Here is an 18,454-nt window from a genome sequence, read left to right on the forward strand (position 1 = left end):
ATTCTACGTATTCCCAGGTTCACAGAATATATATTAATCCTTTTTTCAAGGACACTTTATCAGTTTTAATGAATTAGACAGTTTAAAAAATCCACAGAATTATGCATACACAGTGCTGTAAATCATCCATCTTTTGAGAAAATTCTATTCAACGAATTGGTAAAGCCAAAACATTAAATTTCTCTCATGATAATTTAATAAGGATTACATTTTATAAATCATCAGCGATCAATTGTAGAATCGGTGAACTTTCCGTTTGACGAATTGCGGGGTCCGTGAATGTACCAGCAGGTGAACATTTCGTCGGTTAATTTTCAAATACAAGAAACAATGACTAAGTGATAATCTTAGTATTGTACCAACTTCATTGTACAATAAAGTTAATCGTCGTTATTTTTATAAGGATTAATTCCATTTTTATATGATAGTCCGCAGTATATTTAGAAAATAGAAATTTTTAAAAACGTGGCTCTATAAAAGTGTAGCATGTTATCGCCATGGTAACGCGATCATATGCATAGGTTATGTTTTGTGCAATACCTCTTTGACGCCTCCAGGATGCTGCTGGGCCATCGCCAACAACATGCTGTCGAACTTTTCTTCATTGTCCGCCATTTTGTTATTCACCACGACTTTAGTTATTCACAAGAAGCTAAGTGCGAGAAGTCGTTCTGTCACACGATAGACCGCGCCAGCAAAACAATAACGTTGCCCTACGTCAACAGTGTTGCCACTCGGCAAAATTTCTCGAAAGTTCTTTGCCTTTGAAAAAAGAGAGATTAAAAATTTGGTACAATTTTATTTTTAGCAAAAAGGATAGATTTATTTTAAATATAGTTATTTTCCTCTTCAAAGTAGTCCTTATCAATTATTAAAAAATATGCTTTATTATTATTTTTAAAATAAATAAATGAATATTTTCATTGTGATTTTTCAAACTGAATTTCACTATTTTTGTTTTTGAAATAGCCACAAATGTGTACGGCCTCTGTGATAGGAGGAGGGGGGACATCTTTGACTCTGGCCATGGATCCAGCCGCAGAAGAAAAACAGGCTTGAGTTTCTTTTAAAATACTTATAAAATTTATAATTTCATTTATTAATATCATATTTTTTCTAGTGTATATAAACGATTATTCTTAATACACACCTTTCTTTATATAATATAAGCACATTCACTTGACTACATTACTTGATCTCAGTATTATTGACAGTATTGTTTGCGCAGTATCTTTCTATTTGTGAGGAATACTTGCATAAAACCGGCGTTTTTTAAGGACAATTTTTGTCTGAGCTTAACAAGCAAACCTACAATAATTTTCCGTCCTGAGCTATCGCTTTTCGTTTATCTCAAAACATAAGTACATCATGTTTCTGTATTTTTTTTTTGAAGATCGTGATTACACTTTTAATGTAGAACTAAGTTTTTAGTGTTTTTATAGATATATGTAAATGTGATATGGGGATGAGTCAACATGCGAATTTCGTGTTCAATTAAATTCTCTCGTCATACGTATATTTATAAAAGCAATTTTTTCAAAAAAGTTTTATTGATATTTGATTAAGACAACGGCAATTATCATGTCTACAAAAGCTCAATATGCCCTATATAAGCAGACAGGGCCGGCTCTAAGCATACGCAGTCGATTCATTCGCGTAGGGCCCCGCAAATAAAGATTTATTAAAAAACAGATATTATTTTTATCACATATTGTGAAATTACAATTCATATAGCAAAAATTCATTCTTTTAAAAAAACGACAAAATCAAAATTATGCGAGTTCTGTGTTTAGTTTTGTCGTCAGACTTTGTGTATCTTTATGAGTATCGTATACAAAAACAGAGCCGTCCTCATGCTCCATTAAAACTTTATCGTCAATTTTCGGGGGCCTTAGAACCCTTTGTGTAAAAGAAGCAACGACTAGAACAAATTGAATGTGTCGTTTTTTAACTATTACTTAACTTTTGTCTTCTTTGTCATAAATAAAGTAGGTTATAATGAAATAATGTAAAGATAACACAAAAGAAAAAAATATCTGTTATAATTAAAAAAATATATGTGTAATTGGGGGGAAAATAGACTTGGAACTGGACTGAGTAAAACTTTTAAGACTAAAGTTCAATTTATAAATATATTTAAAGCATATTATTCAAGAATGTTAAAGAAAAATGACAAAAATATCTTTGATTCCAACTTTGAACTTTCCCTATTAAAACATAAGAAAAGATAGTAACATTTCTTAATTCTCTAAATTTGGCAAAAATATAGAAAGGAGTAATGATAAGTATATCGAACGCATATCCACATCAAACCCAAAGTTGTTATTTCATTTTCACTTATGAATAATGACGAGATGGATAGACCTCAAAGTGACTCTGTTAAAAGAAACGAAGTGTAGTATGATGTTTAAATAAATACATTTTAATATTTAAATAGAACAAACCTCGAATTAATAACAATGGTGATTTTGATGGTGATGAGTTGATGATCGAACTTGATTTTTTATTTTTTGTAAATTATGGTTTCTCTAATTTTTTTAGTAAAATATTGAAATATTAAATTTAAATGCTAACATTTTGGATAGTTGAATGAGTGCGCGCTGACTCAAGATCACTTATTTATTATTATAATTATGTACATTTAACATAGCTCGATGAAAGTTCTTAAACTCACTATTGTTTTAGAACTTTCATTAGATCAAGTTGGATTTGGTTAATTAGTTTATTTTAGGGTTGGGTCTAAACAACAAATGGACGTCTCGCAACTATATATTTAATTAAGTTTTAACGACAGTTTAGAGCAACATTAAATTTTATTAGCGCCTATCAGTTAAAATGTATTTTCGCTAGTAGAAATATATACCTATCTACCAGTGAAAATGTATTCAGATATGATTTCACTGAAGCACGAGTGAAAATATAACCTTACTGGAAATACACATTCACTGTAACAGATGTTTATGAATAATATTTAAAAGTGAATATCATAATGTATATTAAATATAAATGAATTGTATCTACTAATGACATAAACTTAGTACAATTTATTATAATACATAATAAAACAAGATAAAAATCTGTAATCTAATATTATGTATTATAATTAATTATGCTGTTAAATAAACTTAGCAGTCCGTGGTAATATACGACGGAACGGATATAATGCAATAGTTATAAACTTTCATAGTTATGTAAAGATATTGACAATAAAAATATCATTCGTTAGTATAATATTATTAATTACTTTCGTTAAGGAGTATGTTTTATAATAAAAAAAACGTAAATACATATGTATGTATATACATAAAAAACTTATTTATTCCTAGAGAATATATTTACATTTTATAACAATTATATGAAACATACTAAACAAATTAAATAAACTACTAAAACATTTACAACGATATTTTTAACTAAATTGTACACAATTTAATACTACATAAATTACTTGGGATTCATTTCTTGTAATACAGTAATAAATATCTAAAAATATTCTGTAAATTGACAAATATAAAAAAATACTGATAGAGTAAGATTTTACAAACTAGAATGTATCACAAAAACTTCTATAGGCACGTGTTCAATATGTTATTAAGATGATGAATTCGAGTTTGGTGATAGCTGTTGTCTTTTTTCGGTTTCATTAGAAGCTCCAACATACTTTTCATATTTTTCCGTAGATATTGCCGTCTGTTGAAGATGATGGGGCGACGTCGAAGTATCCTGTCTCGCACGATCTATTTCTATGCAATTTTTATGATCTGATTCTGAAAGACAGTCGTTGTTATCAATCGAATCCAGAGTGGAACTGTAAGTGATCGGCTCCATCTGATTGTAGATTCCATCAGATATGATGTACTCGCCCGGTTGATGATTGTAAGAATTTGGATAGTAACTGATGTCAGCCACGCCGTGGTGCCAATTGGACGGATAGCTCAGATTTGAATAGTTCGAGTTAATAATGGGCGATGATTGGTGATAAATTTGAGAAGTCGGCGAGTGGATTGAAGAAGACGGATGGTATAGTTGAGTCGTGGTGGTTTCTGTTACGTTGGAATTGAAATGCGACGTGTAGATAGGAACTGATGGACTCGATGGAGATGTGTGGTTCTCGTAATTCGATTGGATTTCTGGCGAGTGGTTGGAGTTGGTGGTGGGGTACGGTTGAGCTGGTGATTGCGCTTGGTAATGGTGTACTGGACTGCTAGTGGATGTTATGGGAGAGGAACTGTGATTCTTTTGAGGCGGTGAATGCGTGGGATTTGGCGATTGAGGGTTCCAGCAGTAAGGAGATGTGACTGGAACAGGCTGAGGTCCAGATGAAGGTAATGGACTGGACCATGGAGTGTAATTGTTTGAGCTGCTAGTGTTGTACATCGAAGCCGTCGAGATTTGTTCAGGTGGCGTGTATACTAGAATTATTATTAATAAATTAGTCTTCAAATATTTTAAATAATAATATCAAAATGATGGTAGATATTATCTACCTGAAGGTGGCGTTGATGAATGAGGATGCGAAGGTGGTCTCGGAGGTGGATATGGAGAACGACGACTGTTAGTCCTCAAAGGTGCATATACTCCTTGATGAGGCACAAACCAACCAGCAACTGTATTAAAATATATATTAATTATTTAAGTATTTTCAATATATTTTTTAATGTATAAGTAGATCAAAATGGCACCATTACACTGAGGATAGTGGTGAGGTGAAGAACTCTGTTGATTATAATGACTGTTGACAAAATCGCGCTGATAGTAACATTCCGGTCTCTCTTTAGCATCGAGAAATGCTTTTGCGAATGGGTTGTATTTTATCTTAAGCGATGTTACTTCTTCATTTTGGTACGCAGTGACTGCTATGAATTGAGTCTCTGGAAATGGATAAGTAACTATTCTTCGCAGATCCGTGCCAACTTTGACGAGATGAACTCTAGGCTCGTATTTGTGTAGAGAATTCAACATGATCTAAAAATAATATCGAGTTATTGTATAAACGTATTGCTTGTGCTGTGCCAAAATATATTAATTCGAACCTGTCCATTCCCATTCGTTTTATTAGTCAATTTTACTTTAGCGAACGATATTGGTTCTTTCATCCAATGTGCACCAAAATTTGGACTTTCAGGGTGAATATAAATGGCATTCGTCGGTGGAACTTCTGCTTTACCTCCAGGTACCTTTGGAAAATATTTAAAATAAAATTTATTGTATTGTAAAATTATTTTAATAATAAATAACTGTACTTACCCATTCTCCATTTACGTATTTCCATCTATGAGGATCGATTTGTACGAATTCAAGTAGAACAGTATACATCGCTGTTGGATCCAAACCACTTGCTGTTACTTTTACAACAGGAAACATCCGCCTATAACGTTTTATTCGTTTAAATATAATACTATTGTAATTTCACACGTTTTATGATCGTATTGATTACCTTCCATTTTTAGTGACTATCATTTCATTCGTCAGGGTCTGAAATCGTACCCATAAGTCTCTATCGTCTAAAGTTATGGCGACTTCTCTGTCGTTTCTTGAGCTTCTGCCAGAGCTACTTCCGGCGGGTTCGACTGCGTTTAATATGTGAGAAGTTGTCATTTCTAGGCCGTAGTCGATTTCTACTGAAACAAAGCGATGTAGATTCAAAATATTGTTACATGCGCACTTTACGAGGCTGTACGATTCAGAACAAACGCTCCGGTGCATGATCTGCCCATTTATTTGAAGACCAAGGTGAAATTGACGTGTGATATTTAACATATGAGCGCAATGTTACACCTGTGTTTACGAGAAAAGAGTGCCGCTATATGACAAAGCAACTGGGTGACATAGCGTTCCGGCTATCAAAATGTTGACTGACAAGAAGATTTTTTTGACACGTGCAGTCTCTGGTGGTAATTATTGCTCTTATATTGACACTTGAATATCTCAGAATTAACTGTCAAATTATTTGAGAAACTGCTGGGTTAACGGCTAACCGAAAGTCATAAACATACTGTAAAAACATAATTAAAGCCATAAATATCACCAATTTTGTTAGATATTATGTTATAAGATATTCTTATTTTACATATAAATCAAGTAGCTTTCAGCCTAAAAATCACTACATTATTTCTTATCATCTATATCACTATAATGTGTTAGAAAACGCACGTTTATATATAAAATGCATTTTTCTAATTATTTTTTTAACAAATATATTATGACCTGATATGTTATTATTGTATTCTTTTTTCTAGAACGTATTTTTTTTTGATAATTTTAAGAAAATTTTGTTAAAACTAAATGTAATATATTAATCAGCATCAATGAAATAAAACAGAATAAATCCACAGAAAGTATAATTACTAACATGAAAAAACCTACAGAGGAAAATGTATATATGATATTTAAAGTAGGTTTTGTGAATATATAATTTATATTAATACTAATAAATTAAATAAGAGATTGCTATCTCAAACTGTTCATTAAAAGCTATTTTGACTAACATTTTTTGTATGAAAAAAGTAGTAGCCAAATTTGTTCCAAAACTCTTTTTAAAAAAACATCATCATAATGAAATAGCAAAGCAATCTTTCTATGTTGTATGGTTATGACATTGAAACAAAGGTCTAATCGTACAAATATAACTACCCCGAAGAACCAAGGCCAAAAAAGTATCAAATTTGATTTAATGTCAAAGTTATTACACTATAAATCAGGTTGTATAATCAATAAGGAGTAATGCATTTCAGTTTTATTGTGTATGAGTGGAGCGATTTGATAAAAACGATCAGAATTCTGGGCTAACAATTATTTGATTTTGCACCACGATAACGTACCGGCTTCACTTCATGATTTTTCGGCCAAAAACGACACCGTCAAGATGCCGCAGCTACCGCATTCACCTTATATACAACATGCAACTTTTTTATTCACAAAGATTAAAAAGGATGTTAATAGGACCGTAGAAGAAATAAAAGGCAAAAAGTGAGCTAAAGACTATAACTAAATAGTGCATTCCACAATGTTTTGAGGATTGTATTTTATTTTAAAGAGAATTTATTAATAAATAAATACTTTAATGTTTATTATTTTGTATATATTATATATTACACAAGTAGCTTTTCTTAAACGATAAAATAAAATTATTATAAATAGTCAGTAAAATATATAATGTAATATGAGTTATATTCTTTAAGTAATAGACATTCAATTGAATAAAGTGTTAAATCGTAAACGCTTAATACCTCATTTTATTATTAGTGTTTATTATATGTTTAGACGCAAATTTTTACATTAGCAATTAAATAAATAAAAAATGAGTACTTTAAAAGTAGCTATATAAATAAAATTCTTTTCAATACAAACGAAAAGATGTCATGATCAATATTTTACATGTCTGTATTCTAGTTCTATACTCGTATTTTTTATTATTTATAATAAAGCTTCGAGAGGCAAAAGAGTGAAGTAAAATGTCCGGAGGATTTTTATGAGTTTATAGACGCTTGTATAAGGAGTGTGCCATAAAACTTGAAATTTTATATGTTTTCTGAGGTCAACCAATCTATCACGGTAGGAGAAATTTTAAGTGCAATATAGTTTATACATAATTTATCGTCCGACTACAGTTATTAGGTAACCAATAAAATCGCATTGAAATCGAGATTCCGAATAGTTTTTGTATGAAAAATTATGCAATGCGGCGACACATTCAGTGCTTTGATCTTCGTAGCGTCACATATAAATCACGATATGGGTACGAAAAGATTCGAAGAATTTATACACATTATCTTTTGTATTTGTATTGTAAAATCTTTTCCCTAATTGAGATTTTTATATTTTAAGTAAGACGTTAAAGTGACAGTCCATCTCTACGAGTACATATACGAGAAAGAAATAATAATAAAAAATACGGAGCGACACATAAAATTGAATAATGTACTGTGACACATATAAAAAGAGTTATTTAGCCATAAAGATCCACATTATGACTCAAACGTAAAATAAAGAGAAATTATTCGCGACATAGATTTACTTTTATTTATGTAGACATTTCTAAAAGTTATTGCTTGTTTATCTTGTCTTCAGTTCGGCAATCTTTAAAGGAATTTTACTAATGGACATAAATTTAATTCAATTTATAGACCGTTTGATAGATATAAAATTTACATTAGCCCAAGAGTATTCTTATCAGTTACTATTGTTATTTTTAATGATTATAAAAGTTTATTAGGAAAATATTATTTGATTCAAACGTTAGAGCGTCCGTGTGAATTCGGCATTAATTAGTAACTATGAAATAATAGGACTATAGCCAATAGAGTAAATTTGTGTATGAACGTGTTGATACACAAATTTAGCATTGGAATACGAATTGCTTACGAATAATTGGTTATTGGTACATAATGATTGGGTTGTTTGTATTTTTATAGACGATACATAGAATCTACACGTACATTGAGTGTGCAATGTGTTCTGTGGATTACAAAGGCACTAATTTTAACACATACAAACCGGCCTCCCGGTCTTGTCATTCATAGACAATTAACAATGTGACTTAACAATTATCGTTGTAGTAAGTGATAAAAAATGTATTTCTGTAAATTAATTTGTAAACTAGAAAACAATTGCTTTCATAACCGATTTGCATATTTTTGATCTAGTTTAAATGACTGCTTAAGTGGTTTCATATGAAGCGGCTGATTTTATAGCTAGATATAAAACGCTATATTGTTTAACTACAATTTTATTACTCAAATATGCTTCATTTACAGACTTTTATAATATCATTCTGATTATTGAATAGAACTAATTAAAAATTCGTTTAATTCTGAAACAGAAATTATTTAAGTATGAGGTTTCGTATTATCATGGAACAATATCGCTCCAAATCTGTTCACAAACATCGGATATTTCCTATGGTATTGTTTCAATTTTACTACCGCCTGGTTTAAGAAACGATTGATGAATATTTTCCTCTGATAACCACCATACTGTCATAATTGATTTCGGATGTAAACTCGGTTTCGGAACTTCTTTGCAGTCTAACTATTGTATTGATGTGTTCTAGTAATCGTAGAGAATATATATTTTATCTTTATGTAATGATTCTCTTCAAGAATGGTTTACTATTGTTTCAAAGAAGTAATAAAAAAACTTCGATACGTTGCTGTGTTTGCCTTTCGATCAGTTCTTGCGGTACCCACTTGTCCATTTTTTTTTAATTAGGTGTCGTGAAATAGTTGCAAGAAAACTTTCTTGTCTTCAACAGCATTTCTCAATCATTTTTTATCAACAACAGATTAAGGTTTTCAAAAGAGCATATTTTCAAAGTTAATACAGCCAGTAATACATTTTTCATACTAATACCTTACAGTTCTCTGACTAACAGTACTCTCGCCAAATCCAAAATTAATATTTATCGTGGTCTACGCCGCATTCTGTTTCAGTCTTAAAGAAAATATTTTGTCAAAATTCAAAACAGTCTCACTGCAAACAAAAAACGATAAACTAATTGTATAAATCGATGACAAGAAAGGTATGGGTTAAAATTCCATGTAAAATGTCTTTTAATTTATTTCGTGTCAGGGTGATCAGAATGATTATTATATAAATAAAATTCTGTTTGATTATCAGAGTTTAGGTTTTTATTGATTTCTTAAAAACATATCATGATTAACTATTAAAATAAAATCAGCTAGCTTGTGCATTATGCACATATATTAATTATAAGCTTTAATAAGTTTATAATTAATAAAATAGATTTCACTAATCTTACCGAATTTCTTTTTAGATTAATTTACGCCATTGTAGCTCATTGGGCTAACGTCTGTCATGTTGCGATATAAAATTTATAATAAATAACCAAATGGATTTTGGTACATATTATTGTGTTATAGCATATTTACTTAAAAAAGGCGTTAAATGGAGTTTTTTAAATGTTAATATTATTATATATTATATCTATAGAGAATTATTTAAAATATAAAAATAATTAGAGTTTATATATGAAGTAACTAAACGTTTTTGGAAAGCCGGCGGTGTTTTTTTGCTGGTAAATTCGTGTATTTGACATGTCAGGTGCATGGCAAATTTTAAAATAAAATTTCTCACGCTTCGCAATGGATTACAGTTAAATTAAAAATATTTTTATTGTTATATACAAACAGTAACATATACACTTATGAGGATTGCATTAGTACTTTCAAACTTGAATTATGTATAAGTTATAGTTTCAATGGTTATATATCATGGAGTATATTTTATGTATTACTGTCATTTTTTTAATGGAAACGGTACTACTAAAAATATTTACATAAAAAATGTAAGATGTTCCGGAAAAATAATTGACAATGATACCGTTTCGGGTAAAAAAAAATTGGCATTTTATTATAAAAATTGCGACTTTTTACCCGATATAAAATTCTTTTTATTATTTTTTTACGTATTGGTGCAATGCTGCGAACGTTAAGAATGGAACTGACCATTTCTGTTTGCATTTTTTATTCTCAAAGTATTTGTGAGAATTAGCATAATTATTTTTCAGGGTTAAAATTAAGCTGTAATTCTTTAAAACGCCGTTCCGGAAAAAAATGCCAACTAAATATATGGAATTTGTATAACAGGATTGCTGCGAACGATAAAATCAGACTATTGCTGCCTAAATTTTTTAATCTCAATGTATTTGTGATGGTTCAAATAATCTAATATCTACTAATAATCAAAACAGATCATCACATTTTTGTGAAATTTTGACAAATTTTACTCTATCTAAATACAAATAGTATACAAAGAAATCATAAATATACTAAATAATTATACATTTACGTAATCAAAGAAATTTATACTAGACTCTCAGAGTAACTAAACGTTAATAACTTCAGTTATTAAATTCTATATAAATACCACATATAAAGAAAAGTTTTTTTGTTTATTAAAGCTTATTTTATTTTCTGTAAGTAAACTTTAATTCTTGAATTATTTTTTTAATTTTACTAATATATGTTTAGGCAAGACCATTATATTATAGTATTATGTTTAGGCAAGACCATTTTTTTTAATTATCAAAGAAATCTCTAATAAGTAATATGTCACATTTACCTTATTTTAAATTAAATATAAAATTATAGTTGTACATTATTATTCATAAATAAAATATATTTTTAATAATATTTTTAAATTATTTTTATTTAACTAATTAATAAAAATCAATATACAACACAATCAAGTTCATCTAATCTTTATAAATAAATTTTAATCAAGAGACCAAATTTTTATAATGATATATTTTTGATTTTAATCAAAAAAAATTTAGTAACCATTTATGTAAATTATAATGATTTAGGACTATACATGTAAGATTTACTGCAATGTAAATATGTTGAGACTTTAGTCAAAAATGCAATATAATTAGTTATGTAGTGTTGATGCATTGATTAACATATATAATATATTAATAAATCAAGACATCAATTCTCAATAATTTATTCAATGAAACTAGTAATTAATTTAGATTTACATAAATGAAGATGTGTATTTAGATGTGTAAATTTAAAATATCGTTTCGGTTAAATGATTATGTACTTTTGAGATTATTTTTTAAGTTAATGTGTAGCTATTTATATATTTATAATATACATAATTGGATTGCTTAAGGTGCCTTAACACTATTAAATATTATATTAAAAATAATATTAAATAAAAGTAAAGAAGCCTTTTTATTATGAGGTTAAAACACTCGTCTCGTGTTTTAGCATTACTTGTTGGTAGAATCGAGTTCATTCTGTGCTTTTGAAACGGCTTAAACGGCAAATCACGATTTGTTCTGGTGAAAACCAACATTCATTTATCCAATATTAGTTGAGCGTATTTTTCTAAAGCCTGTAAAAAAACCTAAAAGGCCAAACTTGAATTTTTCCAACGGTCTTCGGCGTATTCAATCGTTTATTTGTTTGGTCAAATTATTTCGTCCGAGGCGCGATTGGTCGGCCTAATGAAATAATGGATCCACTCTTGTCCAAAGTCGTTTTTATTAAATCTCGTCACTACTCGGATACATGAAAAATATTTTCGACAAAAATGTACTGTTGAAACGAAAAATACTTGTTTCTTTAAAATGCCGTTACGTGCTTTTATCAACAAAAAAATTACATTAAGAATTGAATTGCCAATATAATCGATGAAAGTATTTGCTTTTAGAGAAAAACACTATTTAATAACGGTTAATCAATTTAGGATTTAATTAAGAAATCAGGATTGATGGAGTCGTAAACGTATAATAAAATAATTTTGGCGTTTCAAACGTTCATTCCTCTAAAATAGAGGTTTTGTAGTAAAAAAGAGTCTTATAAGTATATAAGTGACGAGATGTAGCTGTTAGGGATTATAAATTAAGGCTAAGTGCAAAAGAAAGTGACCAATAGGCTTAAATCCGCACTAAGATTCCCTATTATAGTATAGTGAATCAGTTAATTCCGACTTAAATAATTAAATTTCAATGATATTTTATTTATAAGTATGTGATTCAGTGGCGTAGCTATGGGGGGCGGAGGGGGCGGGCCGCCCCGGGCGGCACTTGCTTGGGGGCGGCATATTCGCGATGGGATCGTCTACTGTGGTTCTTATTGGTTACTTATATACATTTACGAATAACAAGAGCTTAATAATAACCAATTTATTATTTTAAGAAATGCTGATTTTATGACCCTACAAAAAATGTATGGGAGGGGGCGGCAATTTTAAGGATCGCCCTGGGCGGCACATACCCTAGCTACGCCACTGATGTGATTTATTTTATTTATAAGTGATTAAAACTGAGAAGGCATTCAAATTAATATAGCGAACTCTGTACTGTGTCTGTCTTAATTTATACATAATTTTTATAATAATAAATTAGATATTTCATCTTGCAATTGACTTATATTACCCATTATTATACATTTAAGGAGCCTACAAATGAGTTTCATGGTTTCAACGTCATCAAAAGTCTCGCGGTTTTTACTTTTTTCAGCATCCAATGTGGGCATTCTTCGTTGGTATAATTGTTTTAAAATATAACGAAATATGCTTCTTGATAAGTTCTTGGAATAAGTTAATTATAGTGTCACAATAATGTAAATCAAAATTCAGACAATAAAAATAAAATAACTTAAAAATCAATAATTAAAACGTTTAAAATATTTATATTACAGTTAAGGATAGGAGTATAAGCCTAAGTTACAGCAGTTACTAAAGCCTTATATATTTTTAAGGACAAATATTTTAAAAGGTATTGTAAAAATTATCTCTGGAGCAACGGTTTAAGTACTTAATCTTTTCCGGACCCCACGATGCTCTATATTTTTTTAAACCATCTGTAAACTAATGAAACCTTTTAAATTATATTACTTTGGTCGTACTCTTATACCTGAGCGAATACCTTTGTTGATTGTGCTACGTATTAAATTTACTATTAAAAAAAGTGTCAGGATTATTGTACTTCTTGCAAAATTATCTTTAAAATTAAATATAAATATCGTTTTGAATTAAATGTTTATTTTAATGGAATATAATATAATATATGATACATTTTATGGCACTTTTATGAGCCAAGCATTTTACATTGTCAGATTGTTTTACTGCTTTCATCATAAACGTCAAAGTCACGTAGTAACCGAAAGACTTTCTTTATAATTAATATATTTAAAAGTAAAGCTTTTATTTTTATGATTTTAAATTAATGTTTTTATTTTTATGATTTTTTTATGTTAAGATATGCAGATTATCAGTAAATCTTTAAATAAAAATATTTCGGTACATTATGGAATTATTAACTAATCGAACTTACACATTAAATAATGCTCTGATCTACTTATATATAAAGGGTATTCAATTTTACAATTTGTTAACAATAACTGGGTTTGTTATAATTAAAAGCATATATGTTTCATGAACATTTTAAAGTAATAAATATCGTTCAATAAATTTAGAATACTTTCATGTGAGTCAGTGTTTTTGTATATGTTTTTAATGTCTATTATAATATATAAATGATCAATCAACAATGGACGATTAGCGCTCAATATTCATTCACAAAATGGACAATAATAAAAAATATACATCTCAGATAGGTGTCAAAATCTGTGTTTGGCGTGTAGCGCTGTACTACAATGACCCGGCTATTGTTCGATTATTTAAAAAAGTAACTACCCGTTAATGAGGTATTATGTTCATACCACATTATTAACAATCTGCTAGGTGGCTAAACTGTCAAGTAAACATGGACCCACGAGGGATGTCACAATACAGATATTACACGTGCTACATATACACGCAATAAGATCTTCGATTTTCTATTGGAAAAAACCGTACAGTTTAAGATACTTTGCTAAAGAAAAATAATATTTATTACCTAAAATACAAACGAAACAGATAGAGCTATAGAAATTATTGTTAATATTTTTTCCATAAAGGCTTGTTGGGAATGAATATATAAAAGCAATACAGAATTCTTGATTTTATACAGTATTATTAAACTATTTGTTTGTTTATTAGTTAGGAATTGTGCCATCTATACATATATATTGACTGACAGACGATTTTTTTGGAACTAAAGCTGCTGTATAATATGTAACTTAAAATATCAAGATGAAAACTCAAGACTCCATTTTTGATGATGACACTAGACATCTTTCGGAAAACAGCTGCAAATCTAAAGAATGAAGAATATGGCACGTCCTACTATATGGCTAATCAATTCCATAAGTATATTGTCCAAAATATTGACATAATCACACAATAATTAAAACGTTTTGAAACACCCAGTTAACTATATACAATTAATTACTTGTATATAAGATCATATTTAAGCCGATATGCTTGTATAAGATATATCTAGGGTTCATTCCCGACTCACCCGGAAAGTGGCTGGCTCCCAGGTATTTCCGAGTTTTTGAAGACTTGATATATCCGAGAATTTTTTTTCGAGTCCTGGGTTTTTAATATTTTTGACAAAAGCAGGTACTAAAACCTTTTGCTTTTATTATTTTACTAGTCAAATAACATCTGACACGCAGCTAGTTCTTTCCTTGATTATCGACATAAAGATTTTTTCTGAACCTCAGCAACATTTAAAAGTTAATGATATTATAATAACAATAAACTGATTTTACTTTGTAAAAATAATTTAAATTTAGTAGCATTTATTACATATCTTTGGTTTTGCTTGTTTACTAAACGAATATTGTTGTGCTCTGCATTTTTTGTGATATATATATATTCATAAATTAGTAAATTTTACTTAGAATTTTAAAATTAGTTCAGATAGAAAATCCCATAAAAGTCTAAAATAATTAGAAAAAAATGAAGCAATAAGAACGTATCTTTTTCTTGATAAACGTTTTGTGTAAAAGAGCAACTACAAGTGGAATGAAAAGAGATATGTAGAAATTCTATAAGAACAGAGTTTCATCCGTGATATAAACTGAATTATATCTTAAAAAAATACTTGCTTCTAATACGATAGCATTTATGGAAGCTCTTAACCCTTTGCTTATATGTAGAGGAGCACCTATTTATGCCATAAGTTTTTTAAATATTGTTTCAATAAATGAAAGTGTTTAAGTCAACCTTAAATTACACAAAAAAAAACAAATTACAAGGCTCAAAGGTTCCTGACCCCTTTAGTGCATATTGGCGATTTTCTTGATTGCATCTATAGGTGTTATCTAAAAGGTTAAATCAGATTTGATTATTTTAAACGTCTAAAATAAACGCTCTTTAGTGCACTCAACATGTTAAATAAAATGATAAAAAGCAGTCGGAGTTGATCGATTTTTTAATAAATTATTTAATTTAAAATATATTTGAATAAAAATAATTGGTAAAATTAGATAATTTAAGTATAATTTAATCTAGAAAATAATTTTAAAAATCAATTCCTTAAATTACTCCGATTCCACAGCCCTGTTTTTATAACATATTTTTAATGATGATTATCAGATGAAATTTTATTGTTAAAAAAAACACAATACATGCTAATAAAAGTAGTTCAGTATCAGTCACTATAGTTTATTTATGCAGTTTTTTTAAAACTGACTACATTTCGTTTATACGCATAATAAAAATACAGTAGTTACATTTTCATGATTGTTTTTAATAATTCTACATATATATCGGTTCAATCCAATGAATATAATTACAAAGTTTTAAAGTAGATTTTTTTAAATAAAAATTGAGATTATATCACATAATGTATACTACACATTTTAAAGCTTAACAATGGGACGCCATAAAGTGGTTTGAGAGAAAGAAAAAATGGGAATCAAAGTCATTTTTTGGCTTCGAAAAAATAAGTCTACCATTCGATTTGTTACTAAATAATTATCCTAAATTAAAGTTACATATGTAAATATTTAAATAAAAGTATTTTAAACAAGATCTATTTTTATCTTATTTCCAGTGGTGCAGTACAAAAAAAATATCTACCGGAACGATACTTTTCTTTAGGGATGATTCTGTGAACTAAGGGACGATTACCCTGGTTAATTAGTTTGTTATGCTATTTAAAAATGTGATGGCTATGATAATTTAATTAAGCACAAATAAATTTTAACAGATCTAACAAATTGTGCCAAAAACGAGATCCGTTCTTTAAAAAATGTGCTGGAACGACGTTCTTACGAGTTCCGTCCACATCACTGCTTATCTCAATTATGTTTTTTTTGTAGATTTTCGATTATCTGGATTTATCATTACTTGGGCTTTCTTCATCCGTAATTAGTCCAAATAATTTATGTTATACAATACTATTGTACATGTTTTTTGTTGTCTTAATAAGTAAGACGAATTACACATTTACGGGAAGCGACATTTTGATTCATAACTTTATAATATTTCACTACACTTGCTGGTAATTCACAGTAATTATAGCATTCACCTTGACTAACAATATATGAGTTTTAAAGTATTTAACTATTTAGGTAACTAAATATAATCTATCATATAATTATATTCATGATTTAAACATATGTGTAATAATTTATTACATGGGAAACTTACATTAGATGTTATTGTTTAATTAATATATTGTTAAGAACTACTGTCAGAAAACATTGAAAGTATTGTGACTAATAATGGTATGAACTTCATTAGCTTGAAGTTTGTATTTAAACATTGCTTTGTATAATTTAGATTATTTATTTAATGATTCTGAATTGATGTGTGCAGCAATAGGATAATATTGTTTTGTTCTTAAAGATTCAGATTCATGAATTAAGGATTATTACGTAATTCATAAGACAGTTTTTCACTGATTAATCTGTTTTATCATAACTTCAGTGAAGGATTGTCTTACGTAATACATTCCATTGCTCGCTGGTTAGAGGGCGAGTATTTCCCTAAATAAAATATTACTGAATTTCACCGTCGAATAGAATTTAGCTTGAATTTCACACGAGAATTAAAGCGTCAGCTTCCGTGAAAAGGACGCCGGGAAATTTCACACGATCGTGTTAAACGAAGGCCACTTACCTTTTTTGAACATTAATTTTGGTCCGTTCGTCAGTCTGCCACTGATCACACAACTTGAACGATATATCCTACGTGTCCGCGAACTCACTAATCGATCCGCATGCGAAAACAATGATAAATCAATTCGCACATTTATCGGCGAAGACGCGACGCGGCCACTTTGTTGCGCTGACGGCAACCAATTTGTACAGTGATTTTATTGAGAGTGCCGACGAGAGCAGCGGACAGTGAGACCGTTCAAGCCTACTAGGAAAATTTGTCTAAAATAATTCAAGCAATTCTAACCCTTAAAGTTACCAAGCATACATACTATATTAGCGTCCATAAAAACGACGCATGTCACGTTCCTATTTATACCTGAATGTTTTAATTTGAAAACTTAATAGTAGTATTTCAGTAAATGGTTATAAGGTCTATAATTGCGTGCACTGAGCCTGTGCAATTGGTCGCCATGCGTGTTGCGACTCCGCCCACAATTTTTCTATTGGATGATGAACGCGCGTGTACCAGAATAATAATTAGGAAAACAATCCTTGTTTGATATCGTTGATATAAAACACAAGCATTGATTATTATTATTTGAACATATACCAAGAATATTAGTTTTCATAAAATATTTTAGATTTAATTATTATAATTTTATTGATCCATTAATTAAATGATAATATTGACAAGTATAGTATATGAGCACGGCCAGCTCAAATATCAGGATTTCGGGATTTTAATATAAAGGGAATAAAGGGGCCCCACATATTGTCGTAAGTATTGCGTTTTTTCATACTATTGACATTTGAGCCAGCTTTATATAACATATAAGTAGTTGATTATAAACAGTATTTATTATTAAGTTGCTAGGAAATTGACTGCGGTTTATGACCTTTCAATTCAAATTATTTTTTATCAAATACTAATAATATAGGTAGGGTTGATATAATCTCAAAATGCAGTTCACAGCCTAATCGTG

At 29.3% G+C, this 18,454-nt stretch overlaps 2 protein-coding genes across 2 annotated transcripts in view; both read right to left on the minus strand.

The window, feature by feature from the left end:
• nudC (nuclear distribution C, dynein complex regulator) overlaps positions 1-755 on the minus strand; it is a 68,834-nt gene extending 68,079 nt beyond the window's left edge. The window contains exon 1 of the mRNA XM_088181590.1: positions 541-755. Coding sequence (XP_088037716.1) covers positions 541-615 — 75 coding nt within the window. The 5' untranslated portion in view covers positions 616-755. The remainder of the gene's footprint in view (positions 1-540) is intronic.
• Positions 756-3,411: 2,656 nt separating this feature from the next.
• On the minus strand, positions 3,412-17,776 carry byn (T-domain transcriptional activator brachyenteron). Its single transcript, XM_088205736.1, has 7 exons — positions 17,491-17,776; positions 5,438-5,618; positions 5,248-5,368; positions 5,034-5,177; positions 4,689-4,965; positions 4,488-4,607; positions 3,412-4,412 (listed from the first exon to the last, which is right to left on the minus strand). Exons 1-7 carry the CDS (start codon positions 17,501-17,503, stop codon positions 3,592-3,594), a joined length of 1,677 nt encoding a protein of 558 aa, XP_088061862.1. The 5' UTR covers positions 17,504-17,776; the 3' UTR covers positions 3,412-3,591.
• Positions 17,777-18,454: the final 678 nt, after the last annotated feature.

This window comes from Plectrocnemia conspersa, unplaced genomic scaffold, assembly GCF_051122295.1.
Source record: "Plectrocnemia conspersa isolate PC_06_02 unplaced genomic scaffold, ASM5112229v1 ptg000002l, whole genome shotgun sequence".
Taxonomy (NCBI): domain Eukaryota; kingdom Metazoa; phylum Arthropoda; class Insecta; order Trichoptera; family Polycentropodidae; genus Plectrocnemia; species Plectrocnemia conspersa.